The sequence below is a fragment of the Phyllobates terribilis genome, unplaced genomic scaffold (genome assembly GCF_046119375.1).
Source record: "Phyllobates terribilis strain yellow unplaced genomic scaffold, ASM4611937v1 Scaffold_12__6_contigs__length_324123572, whole genome shotgun sequence".
NCBI lineage: Eukaryota > Metazoa > Chordata > Amphibia > Anura > Dendrobatidae > Phyllobates > Phyllobates terribilis.
In genome coordinates this window covers 303,171,624-303,185,331 of record NW_027362772.1, presented here as the reverse complement: position 1 = coordinate 303,185,331, position 13,708 = coordinate 303,171,624, and the positions used below count along the sequence as shown (strand labels likewise).

General features: G+C 49.8%; 1 protein-coding gene across 1 annotated transcript in view; it reads left to right on the top strand.

The window, feature by feature from the left end:
* Positions 1–10,399, top strand: part of LOC141172776 (nicotinamide/nicotinic acid mononucleotide adenylyltransferase 1-like) — a 68,600-nt gene extending 58,201 nt beyond the window's left edge. Inside the window, exons 4-6 of the mRNA XM_073657281.1 lie at positions 5,938–6,121; positions 6,212–6,327; positions 7,391–10,399. Coding sequence (XP_073513382.1) covers positions 5,938–6,121; positions 6,212–6,327; positions 7,391–7,791 — 701 coding nt within the window. The 3' untranslated portion in view covers positions 7,792–10,399. The remainder of the gene's footprint in view (positions 1–5,937; positions 6,122–6,211; positions 6,328–7,390) is intronic.
* The last annotated feature ends 3,309 nt before the right edge of the window (positions 10,400–13,708 follow it).

Here is a 13,708-nt window from a genome sequence, read left to right as displayed (position 1 = left end):
ACAGTGACTGCACTAGCAGAATAGTGAGTGCAGCTCTGGAGTATAATACAGGAGGTAACTCAGGATCAGTAATGTAATGTGTTACGGGTCCGGGTGGTGGAACCTCTGTGCTTTGGTGCAAGGAGGGACCAGAGGGGCGTAACTAAGTGCCTACTCGAACCAACCCAGGTCACACGGCGGCTTAGTCGACTTTGTGAACCAGGGAGGGACTGGGCAGGTGAACCAGGTGCCAGTCTGGGACCGACCTTGTGTGAGAGCAGGTGACTCCCATGGGTCAGATGACAGGAGCTGACCTGTACAGCGGATGAGCACGGCAGGAAGGCTGGCGGGTGATCTGGATAGAAAAGCGGGCAGATACGGCTGATGGCCAGACAGGTGCTCCGGGTAGGCAAGCAGGCGGGTACAGCAGGTTACTGGCAGTGGCTCCGGGTAGGCAGACTGGCGGGCACGGCTGATAGACAGACTGGCGCGCAAGGCTGACAGGCAGCGAGACCTGAGGGCTGAAGAAAGTGTTAGCACACAAAACAACAACCTTGCACAGGCACCTCCATTTTGGAGGAGGTGCCTTATAAATGGGAAGTCCTCCGGCCATTGGCCGGGGACTCTTTAGGACGGCGCGCGCGGCCCCTTTAAGAGGGAGTGCCTAAGCACAGTGCCCGGGAAGCTGCGCGCTGTGCGCGCCACAGCAGCACCATTAGGGGAGCAGGAAGATGCCGGACCGGGACCGCCGCGGTGAGGGGAACGACGTCTCTGCCCGGCAGGAGGCAGAGACGCCGATGCTACAGTACCCATCCCTTTACGTCCCCTCTTCTTTAGGCCAGCGAGAAATTTTTTAAGAAGATGAGGGGCATGAATGTTCTCCCTGGGTTCCCAAGACCTCTCCTCCAGACCAAACCCCTTCCAATCCACAAGAAAGAAAGTCTTTCCTCTTACCCTCTTGGTGGCCAAAATGTTCTCTACCTCAAAGACGTCCTCAGCAGAGACTGGAGCTGGAGGGGTACCTGGATCATCAGAGAAAGAATTAAGAACAACTGGTTTGAGGAGAGATACATGAAAGGAGTTGGGAATCCGTAAGGTGACCGGGAGTTTCAGCTTGTAAGCCACGGGATTGATTGGGTTCAGAACCTCGAACCGCGGACCCAACTTGTAAGATGGTATCTTGAGACGGACATATTTGGAGGAAAGCCAGACCTTGTCTCCTGGACGGAATAGGGCCGGATCCAGACGTCTCTTATCAGCATGTCTCTTCATCCGCTCGGAGGACTGAAGAAGTGCAGATCTAGTGTCTTCACAAATAGCCGAAAATTCGCTGACGAGAGACTCCACAGCAGGATTGTCCACAGAAGAGGAGACGGGAAACGGAATCCGGGGGTGTCGACCGTAGACCACAAAAAATGGGGATTTAGTAGAAGACTCGCTCTCATGGTTGTTATAGGAGAACTTGGCCCAGGGCAGGAGCTCAACCCAATCTCTATGGTGAGCGTTGACAAAGTGCCAAAGAAAGCTGGTAAGGATCTGATTGATACGTTCCACTTGACCATTGGACTGAGGACGACAAGCAGAAGAGAAATCCAAAGAGATGTCCAGCAGCTTGCACGTGGCTCTCCAGAAGCGCAAAGTGAACTGAACCCGCGATCAGACACAATGTGGAGGGGTAGGCCCTGAAGACGGAAGATGTGATGGATGAAGTCCTTAGCCAGCACAGATGCAGATGGAAGACCAGGCAGAGGGATGAAGTGGGCCATCTTAGAAAAGCGGTCGGCGACCACCCAAATAACAGTACAACCGGCAGAAACAGGGAGATCCGTAATGAAGTCCATTGCAATGTGTTGCTACGGAGTGGAAGGCACGGGAAGAGGAAGGAGATGGCCGGCTAGAAGGTGCCTGGGAACCTTGTTACGGGCACAAGAGGAACAAGCCGCGACAAAGTCCGCAACATCCTTGCGCAGGGAAGACCACCAGTAATGTCGGGCAACGAGCAGAAAGGTCTTCCTCAGATGATCATAACCGGCTAGTTTGGATGAATGGCCCCAGAGTAGAACCTTCTTCCGATCCGGAGCCGCTACAAAGGTCTTACCGGGTGGAAGATGAGATAGGTCAAACGGAGCAACAGTCATTACTTTGAAGGGGTCAATGATATGTAGAGGCTCCTCCTCTTGGTCGGAAGACAGGAATGAGCGGGATAGAGCGCTAGCTTTAATGTTCTTGTCCGCTGGGCGGTAGTGCAGAGTGAAGCAGAATCGGGCAAAGAATAGAGACCACCTGGCCTGACGCGGATTTAGTCTTTGGGCATTCTGCAAATAAGCGAGGTTCTTATGGTCAGTGCAGATGACCACCGGGTGCAGAGCCCCCTCAAGCAAATAGCGCCACTCCTCCAGCGCTAACTTGATGGCCAGCAGTTCTCGATCTCCTATAGAGTAGTTGCGGTTGGACGAGGAGAAGAGCTTGGAGAAGAATCCGCAGATCACCATTCACCCGGACAAGGATTTTTGGGTGAGCACTGCTCCGTACCCGGAGGAGGAGGCATCAACCTCCAGGAAGAACTGCTTGTTGCAATCCGGACGGTGTAGCACAGGAGCGGAGGAGAAGGCTTGTTTAAGGGAGACGCAGGCCTTCTCCGCTTCGGAAGTCCATTCCCTGGGATTTGCTCCTTTACGGGTGAGCGCAGAGATGGGAGCAGTCCGGGAGGAGAAATGAGGAATGAAGAGGCGGTAATAGTTTGTGAAGCCCAGGAATCGTTGAATCGCCTTCAACCCCTCCGGTCGGGGCCACTTTCAGATGGCAGACTCCTTCTCGGGATCCATCTGCAGACCAGTCTCGGAGATAACATAACCCAGGAATGGCAGAGAGGTCTGCTCAAAGAGGCATTTCTCATATTTAGAGTACAGGCGATTCTTCCGGAGCCTCAGCAGAACCTGACGAACATCCCTCCAGTGTGAGGGCAGATCCGGAGAGAAAACCAAGATATCGTCCAGGTACACCACCATGCAGGAACACACCGTCCCGGGTGTTGAATGCCGTCTTCCACTTGTCTCCCTGGCGAATCCGGAGCAAATTGTACGCCCCACGATGATCAAGCTTGATGAAGATCTTCGTGCCTTTAAGGCGGTCAAAACGCTCCGAGATGAGAGGCAGGGGGTACTTATTTTTGATGGTAATCTGGTTTAGGCCCCTGTAATCGATACAGGGATGTAGAGAGCCATCTTTCTTCTTGACGAAGAAGAATCCTGCTCCAGCCGGGGAGGAAGATTTCTGGATAAATCCCCTAGCAAGATTCTCCTCTATGTACTCAGACATGGCACAGGTCTCGGCCAGCGACAAAGGGTAGATTTGTCCGCGGGGAGGAGAAGTACCAGGTCGATGGGGCAATCATACGGCCTATGAGGTGGTAGTGTCTCCGCTTCCTTTCTGTCAAAGACGTCCGCATAGGACCAGTAGGGTGCCGGCAGACCAGGCAGATTAGCCGGAGTAGACGGGGATCGAGCAGGACGAACCGGAACCAGACAGGACTCATGGCATTCCTGACCCCAATGGAGCACTTCACCAGATCTCCAATTCAGGACGGGCTCATGTCTTTGTAACCAGGGTAGACCAAATAAGAGGGAGTGAGAGAGACCGGACAGCACATGAAAGGAGATCTTCTCCAAGTGCAGCATTCCCATCTGAAGGGTTACAGGCTCAGTGACGAGCAAGATGGTTTCCGGCAGAAGCTTCCCATCCACAGAGGCAACCGCCAACAGTTCAGCCAGACGTACGGTAGGAATCTGATAATGCTCCACAACGGCCTGTTGAATGAGGTTTCCAGCGGCTCCGGAATCCAGATGGGCAGTCTCGAAGAAGTGGGTCTCACCACTGGAAAAGGAAACAGACAGAGTCAAGGACGGAGAGGATTTACTCTTGCTAGGACGATCTCTCCGAGCGGTCCTAGACACTGGAGTTTCCCGGCCTCAACGGGCAGGAACGGATCAAATGCTCGACACTGCCACAGTAGAAGCAACTCCCCTCGGCTCGGCGTGTCTCCAGGCGAGACTTGACCATCTTGGTTTGGTAAATTTGCATGGGCTCTGGCGAACCTGCCCGGGGGGTTGCTGGTTGCGAGTCTAGCCTTTGGAATGTTGGAGTGAGACGCGAAAATCTTCTCTCCCGGGTCGTCTCCTTAGCACGTTCCAGAAAACGGATGTTAATCCAGGTAGCTAATGACACCAGGTCGTCCAGCGTGGAAGGGATGTCACGACCGGCAAGCTCATCCTTGATCCGTCCAGAAAGGCCCTCCCAAAAGGTGGACACCAGGGCCTCATCATTCCAGGCAAGTTCTGATGCGAGGGTTCGGAAACGTACAGCATACTGGCCCACAGTGAGACTTCCTTGGCGGAGACAGAGAAGTGAGGAGGCAGTAGAAGATTTTCGTCCGGGCTCATCGAAGACCTTCCGGAAGGCAGCGAGGAAAGCCAGAAGATCGGACACCAGGGGATCCCATCTTTCTCACAGAGGGTTAAGCCATGACAACGCCTCTCCGGTGAGGTGAGACATGATGAACGCCACCTTGGCCTGGTCGGAGGTGAAGTGGTGTGCCAGGAGTTCAAAGTGCAGCGTGCACTGATTTATGAAGCCCCGACATAGGACGGGGTCACCACTAAAACGTGGAGGCGCAGAGAGCCGGGGTCCAAAGGCGAGTGCCACAGCGCCACTGGGTTGAGGTGCCGCCGGACCGGGTGCTGCTCGGTTAGAGACGGACACAGTCGGGGTGGACAGCGTGTCCAGGTGGGAGTTGACTGTCTGCAGATAGGACAGGATAGTATCCTGTTGGGATCTCTGGCGAGAGACCTCTTGGTACAGTTCTGAGATCGAAGGAGCCTGGGGGCCACCGGGTTCCATGGCCTGAGCAAACTGTTACGGGTCCGGGTGGTGGAACCTCTGTGCTTCAGTGCAAGGAGGGACCAGAGGGGTGTAACTAAGTGCCTATTCGGACCGACCCAAGTCACAAGGCGGCTTAGTGAACTCTGTGAAATAGGGAGGGACCGGGCAGGGGAACCAGGTGCCACTCTGGGACCGACTTTGTGTGAGAGCAGGTGACTCCCATGGGTCAGATGGCAGGAGCTGACCGGTACAGCGGATGAGCACGGCAGGAAGGCTGGCAGGTGATCCGGGTTGAAAAGCAGACAGGTACGGCTGATGGCCAGACAGGTGCTTCAGGTAGGCAAGCAGGCGGGTACAGCAGGTAACTGGCAGGTGCTCCGGGTAGGCAGGCTGGCGGGCACGGCAGGTAACTGGCAGGTGCTCCAGGTAGGCAGACTGGCGGGCACGGCTGATAGACTGGCGGGCAGGACTGTTAGACAGATTGGTGGGCAAGGCTGACAGGCAGCAGGACCTGAGGGCTGAAGAAAGTGTTAGCACACAAAACAACAACCTTGCACAGGCACCTCCATTTTGGAGGAGGTGCCTTATAAAGGGGAAGTCCTCCGGCCATTGGCCGGGGACTCTTTAGGAGGGCGCGCGGCCCCTTTAAGAGGGGGGGAGCGCGCGCGCGCCCTAAGCACAGTGCCCGGGAGGCTTCGCGTGGTGCGCGCCACAGCAGCAGCAGGAGACGAGCAGGAAGACGCCGGACTGGGACCACGGCGGTGAGGGGAACGGCGTCTCTGTCCGGCAGGAGGCAGAGACGCCGATGCTACATTATGTATGTACACAGTGACTGCACCAGCAGAATAGTGAGTGCAGCTCTGGAGTATAATACAGGAGGTAACTCAGGATCAGTAATGTATGTACACAGTGACTGCACCAGCAGAATAGTGAGTGCAGCTCTGGAGTATAATACAGGATGTAACTCAGGATCAGTAATGTAATGTATGTACACAGTGACTGCACCAGCAGAATAGTGAGTGCAGCTCTGGAGTATAATACAGGATGCAACTCAGGTTAAATGTTTTTTTCTTTTCGCAGGGAAATATAAGGTTTTGAAAGGTATTATCTCTCCAGTGAGTGATGGGTATAAGAAGAGAGGGCTTGTTGCGGGGTCTCACCGTCTGGCCATGGCACAGCTGGCTGCTGAGAATTGTGACTGGATAGACGTGGACCCCTGGGAATGTGAGAAGAAGGAATGGACGGAGACGGCTCTTGCATTGAGGTAAATAGGGGTACGGAGCAGTCACTGGTCCGCAGTCGTATATATACATATATACAGGGTGAGAAACGTGTAACTGTTTGTCCCCACAAGACATTACAAGCAGCAGCAGACGGGTACTGGTAATACTGGAGCGCTGGAGAAGAAGCCGGGGCTCAGAAATAACGTCAGCCTGGATGTCCCCAACTACAACTGTCCGGACAGTAGAGGTACCACGTTGTATACGAAAAGGAGTCCCACATTACATGCATTCTAGTACTACAACCCCCAACGTGATTGCTAAATATGACCATGACACAACACTGTTATACTGTGTACACAGAACACTACAACCCCCAACATGATCCAATTATAATATAATTGTGTTATTCTCTACAAATGATACACTACAACCCCTATCAGATCTGTCAGTATTAGGATATACACACTAGGCGTTTTTTCAGCATTTTTTTATGCAGCAAAATCTGATCTCTTGGCAGGAAAGAAGCTGCGGCAAAAATGCAGTTTTTGGTGCGTTTTTTAGTGCATTTTTCAGGATCCCAAAGTTTAGCTTTGAATCCACCGCAGAAGCATGAACACAGGTCACCAATGCAAGACATATGTGAAACCATATTAACCAGAATTACAAATGTAACAGTGGGGGGAGGTGAAATGGTTAGGTGAATAGTTTACCTAAGACACTGGCAGTGCATTGAGTTTGTAGGACACTATTTAGTATCACTCTATGGTTTGCCATTGAGTTGCTCAGGGATTGTTCAATTTCACACCTTCTTGGGCCACAGGTATTGTTCAATCTTACACTTTGGTTGGCCAATGTTTACACTGTACACATAACTAAGTTAATTAAACTGTCTTAATTCAAACTGCCATCTCAGATGACCAAGACAAGATGGTAAACTTGGGAAAAACGCAAAAATAAATGAGTTTCACATACTGCTGTACCTGATTTTTTTCACTAAAAATGCAGCAAAACCTGATAGCTATGTTCACACTAGGCGTTTTTTCAGCGTTTTTTCGCCACCCATTACTTTCAATGGGTGAAAAATGCTGAAAAAAAGGTTGAAAGAAGTGACATGCTCTATTGTGCAAAAAAACATGCAAAGCACAAAGTACTGATGACAGAAAAACCAATGTGTGTGCATGAGATTTCTGAAATCTCATAGACTTTGTTGGTACTGTAAAACGCAGGTGAAAATTTACATTAAAAAAAGGATATAAAAAAACACTGAAAAACACCTAGTGTGAACATTGCCTTACTGTCTTCTCTTTCAGCCCCACCTCGGGTTACGCTTCTTTGTGGAGCCGACTTGCTGGAGTCTCTTGGTGTCCCGAAACTTTGGAAACCGGAACATGTGGTAGAAATTGTGTCGTCGTTCGGTCTGGTCTGTATCACCAGGATGGGCAGCGATGCCAGCAAGTTCATCTACGAGTCCGATGTCCTGTGGAAGCATCGGGACAATATCCACCTGGTGGAGGAGTGGATTACTAATGACATCTCCTCCACCAAGGTGCGCCGCGCCCTGCGGAGGGGCATGAGCGTGCGATACCTGGTGCCCGACCCCGTCCTGGACTACATCAAGAAACACGACCTGTACAGCGAGGAGAGCGAGGGGAAGAACACCGACCTCACCCTAGAGCCCTTTCTAAGAAACTCCACGAACCCACAGGAATGATGGACCCATCGCACCGTCACTGCCGCAAACATGTTGGGCGCATAGTAGAAATAATTAATTTTTCTTATGCTTCTGATTTAGGGTCTGAGCTTCTTTTACCCCCCGCTGCCTTATTCTTACCTCTGGGTCCCCAGAGAGATGATAGAAAGGGCCGGTCTGCTCCTACAGGGCAAATAAGCCCCTTCTTAGCTGGTTAACAGGGGAGATGTGGCCAGAAGGGACGTGTAGGGCCGACCACCGGAGCAAAAGAAGCAACGTCCCTCATCTTACTGGAGCTACCAGGAGCTGATGGACATTCCTGTATCAGCGACATAAAGGTCCTCATAAATGTAACGGCATGTGACCCGGGGAGGCTCGTGTGAGGGGGGAAAGTTACACCATTGTTGGGTTGGAAAATGCTAAAATCTGTGTCGCTATATTTTTAGTATATGACCACGGACTACTGTACAGGACACATATAAATATATATATAATATAATCTACATCAAATATTGCCATTGCTTTAATTACCCTGTACTGATCCTGAGTTACATCCCGTATTATACCCCAGAGCTGCACTCACTATTCTGCTGGTGCAGTCACTGTGTACATACATTACTGATCCTGAGTTACATCCCGTATTATACCCCAGAGCTGCACTCACTATTCTGCTGGTGCAGTCACTGTGTACATACATTACATTACTGATCCTGTACTGTTCCTGAGTTACATCCCGTATTATACCCCAGAGCTGCACTCACTATTCTGCCGGTGCAGTCACTGTGTACAGACATTACATTACTGATGCTGTACTGTTCCTGAGTTACATCCTGTATTATACTCCAGAGCTGCACTCACTATTCTGCTGCTGCAGTCACTGTGTACATACATTACATTACTGATCCTGAGTTACCTCCTGTATTATACTCCAGAGCTGCACTCACTATTCTGCTGGTGCAGTCACTGTGTACATACATTACATTACTGATCCTGAGTTACCTCCTGTATTATACTCCAGAGCTGCACTCACTATTCAGCTGGTGCAGTCACTGTGTACATACATTACATTACTGATCCTGAGTTACATCCTGTATTATACTCCAGAGCTGCACTCACTATTCTGCTGGTGCAGTCACTGTGTACAGACATTACATTTCTTCTCCAGTACTGATCCTGGGTTGCAGCCCACATATGCAGACTTTAGCAGCAGAATAGTGAGTGCAGCTCTGAAAGCTGCTACAAGATATAATGCATGTACTCGGTGACTCAGCTATGTAGATTATATAGATATATTATCTGTAAGGTGAACACACTGTTGATTTTTAGCGCTAATGCTGTGAGTTGGTCGCTGTGAAGACCCGGGGTCTTCTGTGGCCCTAATACTACTCAGACAGCACAGGGTGAGGGTAAAACAGCGTGGCAACACTTTATTGAACCACCAAATGGACAATAAACAGATAGAACAGTCCCAGCAAATACCCAAGATGGTACAACAGTACACAGTCTCACCCTTTCGCTGGCCCGCCTGGGAATAGAACAGCTGCTACTTTGGGACTTCCAGGGCTGACTACCTCAACCAGTGCCCCCCCGCTTCTGGTGAGCCCCCACAGAGAGGAGGTAGCAGCAAGCTTAGGAACCTGACATTCCATCAAGGTACAAGGCCAGAAGACCCGAGGGCCCACCCTGGCCTCTCCAAGAGTTTCCATGAGGCCAGATGACCGGTTGGTCCCAATCTGGCTTCTCCGAATGTCTCCATGGGTTCCAGGTGACCGGAGGGTCCCACCTGGCAACCCCAAACAACGTATCCATGGGGCCAGGTGACTTCATCGTCCCAACCTGGTCTCCCCAAATGTATCCATGTCTCTCTGTTGGTTAATGGAGCAGATCCGTATCTTTTCAGTCAGGGCTATATACCCTTAGGCTGGAATCATATAGAATCCAAATCTGTGTCTCTCTGGGTAAAGCCATCCTACCATCTGCTCTCCTGAGCAATGTCTCTCTAATTCTCTGATTCTCTTTGATTCCCTTTGCAGCAAGATAGAAAAACATTTTTATATTTATATATGTGGCTAAGGTCATCAGTCACAGGTCAGGATGAAAGGTGCAGCACTCAGGTCTCATTGTTTGAGCATTTAATGAATTTGCTTAGTTTGTCCTCCTGTTTTGTGACTCAACAAACCACAGGGTCCACACAATGGTTAATCAACATATTTAGCAAACATTCATTGTTCTACCTACCCTGAGTCACTGTCCTTCTTGACCAGCCAAATAAACACATACATTCACAAGTCAACACACACACAATAGTGTATTTCTCTTGGTTTAACAAATCTAGATGTCTGGCTGATTAAGATAAGAAGTTGTTTCGTCACAGTTGCCATTTCCTTCCACCGGCCATAAATGAAGTTACATGTCAGGTTGTGGTCACTTGGTGTTTCAGTTGCTTCAGATGGAGATGTGCCGGTGTTACAGGATTAGACGCTGTTGTGTTTCGGGTTTTCATCTGTAACTGCACAATATTGTTACTGTATCACAATGCTGGACTCCTGCTGCTGTAGAGGGGGGGAGGATTTGGTACTTTGTTTCTTTTTTTTGTGAACTTTAAATAAATTTGATGATTGATTCTTCATTTATTGTCCTGATACTATCAATATTTTAATATAGAAAAAAAAAAACTTGGGATTTCTTGGAACACAAAGGGTTACACCTGAGAGGTTAAACGCCCCCTAACTTCTGTACAATATCCTGTTAGTTAATATTTTATTACTGATCTCGTCCTGGCAGAGCAGACAACTGAGATCAGGACGGGTCACCGTCTGGCCCGCGTGTTATATGCGTCCATTCATGATTTCTACTTTAACCCTAACATGACTATGTCCGCACAACATCCTTCCCCATCGCCCCCCATGTATAACGTCTGGCCCCTCTCCCCCTGGTGTATAACAGTATAGCTTCCGGCCCTCCCGCCATGTTGTCTGCCTTTACTAATGGCCGGTGGTGCAGAGCTCCCTGATACCAGCGTGGTCCTGTAATAGGAGCCACTGGGGTCACAAGTCCATCCATGACATTTCTTCCTCCTGGATCTTCCCCCATCACTGACTGATATTACTGAGAAGTGGAACTCAGCCACGAAGTGGAGACCCCATAATGTTACAGAGCGGGGGGCTGAGAGCTGAGGAGCAGAGGGCAGAAAAGTCACCACCGCTCTGCTGACCCCATAACTGCAGAGTCCAGACCTCCTCTGGCATCAGCACAAACACTGCGCCCCCGCTGGGAGCTTCATGGCCGAGCAGCTGCACGCAGCCGTACATCACCAAGCACAATGCTGAGCGTCGGATGGAGTGGTGTAAAGCCGCCACCACTGGACTCTGGAGGAGACGTGTTCTGTGCAGTGACGGATCGCACTTCTCTATCTGCTCTGATGGAGGAGTCTGGGTTTGGTGATTCCAGGAGGACGTTACCCCCTGACTGCATTGTGCCCCCTGTACAAATGGTGGAGGAGGATAACGCTATGGGCTGTTATCAGGGGGCGGCTGCGGCCCCTCAGTTCCAATGATGGGAAATCTTAATCTTTAGCACAAGACATTGTGGACAATTGTAGCTTCAGCTTTGTGGGAACAGTTTCCCATGACTGTGCCCAGGCTGAGTATTAGGATTATATCCCTGTGCTTTGCCCCCCATAACTATCATACAGAGGGTGGTCCGTAGGAGAAGGGGCTTGGTGGCTTCTCAGCCTCTGCCCATGGCTGCAGCTTTGTCCGTGCGGTTTGTGGGGGGTTTCCTGTAGTAGCGGGGGGTCAGCAGGCAGTGTCTCGGGATACAATGGTCACTGACGTCACTGACACAAAAACAGCGGGATCCGACTTCAGATCACAAAATAATGCAAATATACAAAAAATGCAAGAACAGAAACAAGGAAAGCGACAAGTAACGCTTTGTGGGGTCTCTAATAGGTCCCCACCCATCAGACATCACTTGCATTTACTTGTTATTAATAATGACAGTTCTCGATTGGGTGGGTTTCATCAGTAGTGAGGTGATATGAGGTGGGCCGTGTGGTGTATGGTGTGTCAGACGCTCTATACACTTATATTAGCTGTTTTTATATAATACTGTATAATTATTGCGATTCGTCCTTGGGTTACATCAGCCCTGTGTGACCCCTGGACATGGAACCTCTCCTGCCGGTGTGAACGCTCTGCTATTGGCTATTGTACGGCTGCCCTCACACCGTCCACCGCCGAGCCGGGCAAAGCGGGGCAAACGCCAAACCCCGTCTGTGTATACCAGGTCAAACAATCACTGCTGTACGTGACCGATAACTGGTCCTGTCACTGGCAAACACCGTCCACATGGAGAACCGCAGCTCTGCAGACGTCCCGGGGCAGAACGCTGAATATACAAGAGCTTTATACACTATATATGCTGTATCTATACAGTATATAGGAGCGGGCCTGCGAGAATGGAGAATGGCACTGACACTCGGGTACAGGATAATGACGCTGACACTCGGGGTACAGAATAATGAAGCTGACACTCGGGGTACAGGATAATGATAATCGGGGTACAGGATAATGACGCTGATACTCGGGGTATAGGATAATGACACTGACACTCGGGGTACAGGATAATGATAATCGGGGTACAGGATAATGACGCTGACACTCGGGGTACGGGATAATGACACTGACACTCAAGGTACAGGATAACGACGCTGACACTCGGGGTACAGGATAACGACACTGACACTCGGAGTACAGGATAATGACGCTGACACTCGGGGTACAGGATAATTACGCTGACACTCGGGGTACAGGATAATGACGCTGACACTTGGGTACAGGATAATGACACTGACACTCGGGGTACAGGATAATGACACTGACACTCGGGGTTCAGGATAATGACGCTGACACTCGGGATACAGGATAATGACGCTGACACTCGGGGTACAGGATAATGACGCTGACACTCGGGGTACAGGATAAAACATCACTTTTATTAATTTCTTTCAAATACTAAGATAGTACCAAGAAGAATGATAATCGGGGTACAGGATAATGACGCTGACACTCGGGGTACGGGATAATGACACTGATACTCGGGGTACAGGATAATGACACTGACACTCGGGGTTCAGGATAATGACGCTGACACTCGGGGTACAGGATAATGACACTGACACTCGGGGTACAGGATAAAACATCACTTTTATTAATTTCTTTCAAATACTAAGATAGTACCAAGAAGAATTGATATTGTATAAAAACATTAACATATATATGGCTAACCAATGTAAAAACCTACTAACATTGATTAAACCTGACCAAAATTTGCTAGGAAGGGTGAGAAAAAGGACGGATGAACCTAACACTGGCCTGTCCTTTCCCTACCTTGCCGCAGAGGATGACACCCTAAATACACAAATGGCGCCCCCACTCACCGAAGGCTGACCCCAAGGCACACGTTCAGTATTTGGTCAGTATTTTACATCAGTATTTGTAAGCCAAAACCAGGAGTGGAACAATCAGAGGAAAAGTATAATAGAAGCAGGTCACCACTTCTGTATTATCACCCACTCCTGGTTTTGGCTTACAAATACTGATGTAAAATACTGACCAAATACTGAATGTGTGAACATGGCCTAATAGGCCCTACAAGCCAGAATCGACAGTTGACACCAAAAGTACCATAGCCACCATCGCCATCTAAACTGGTCACAAAGTCAGATATAGCATTATTCAGCTTCTTTCAAATGAAACCAACCCTTAAAGCATATCTTTCATGTCAGGTGTCTTTTCAGAACAATCCCCCATGTGAACATGAGAGATAATGTCTGTATACGCTGTGGAATTAATGGCACCATTAATACGCGTGCAGAATAAATATGAACATTATTTCTGGCCATTATATGACTAGTTTCCTCCAGTTTTACCCT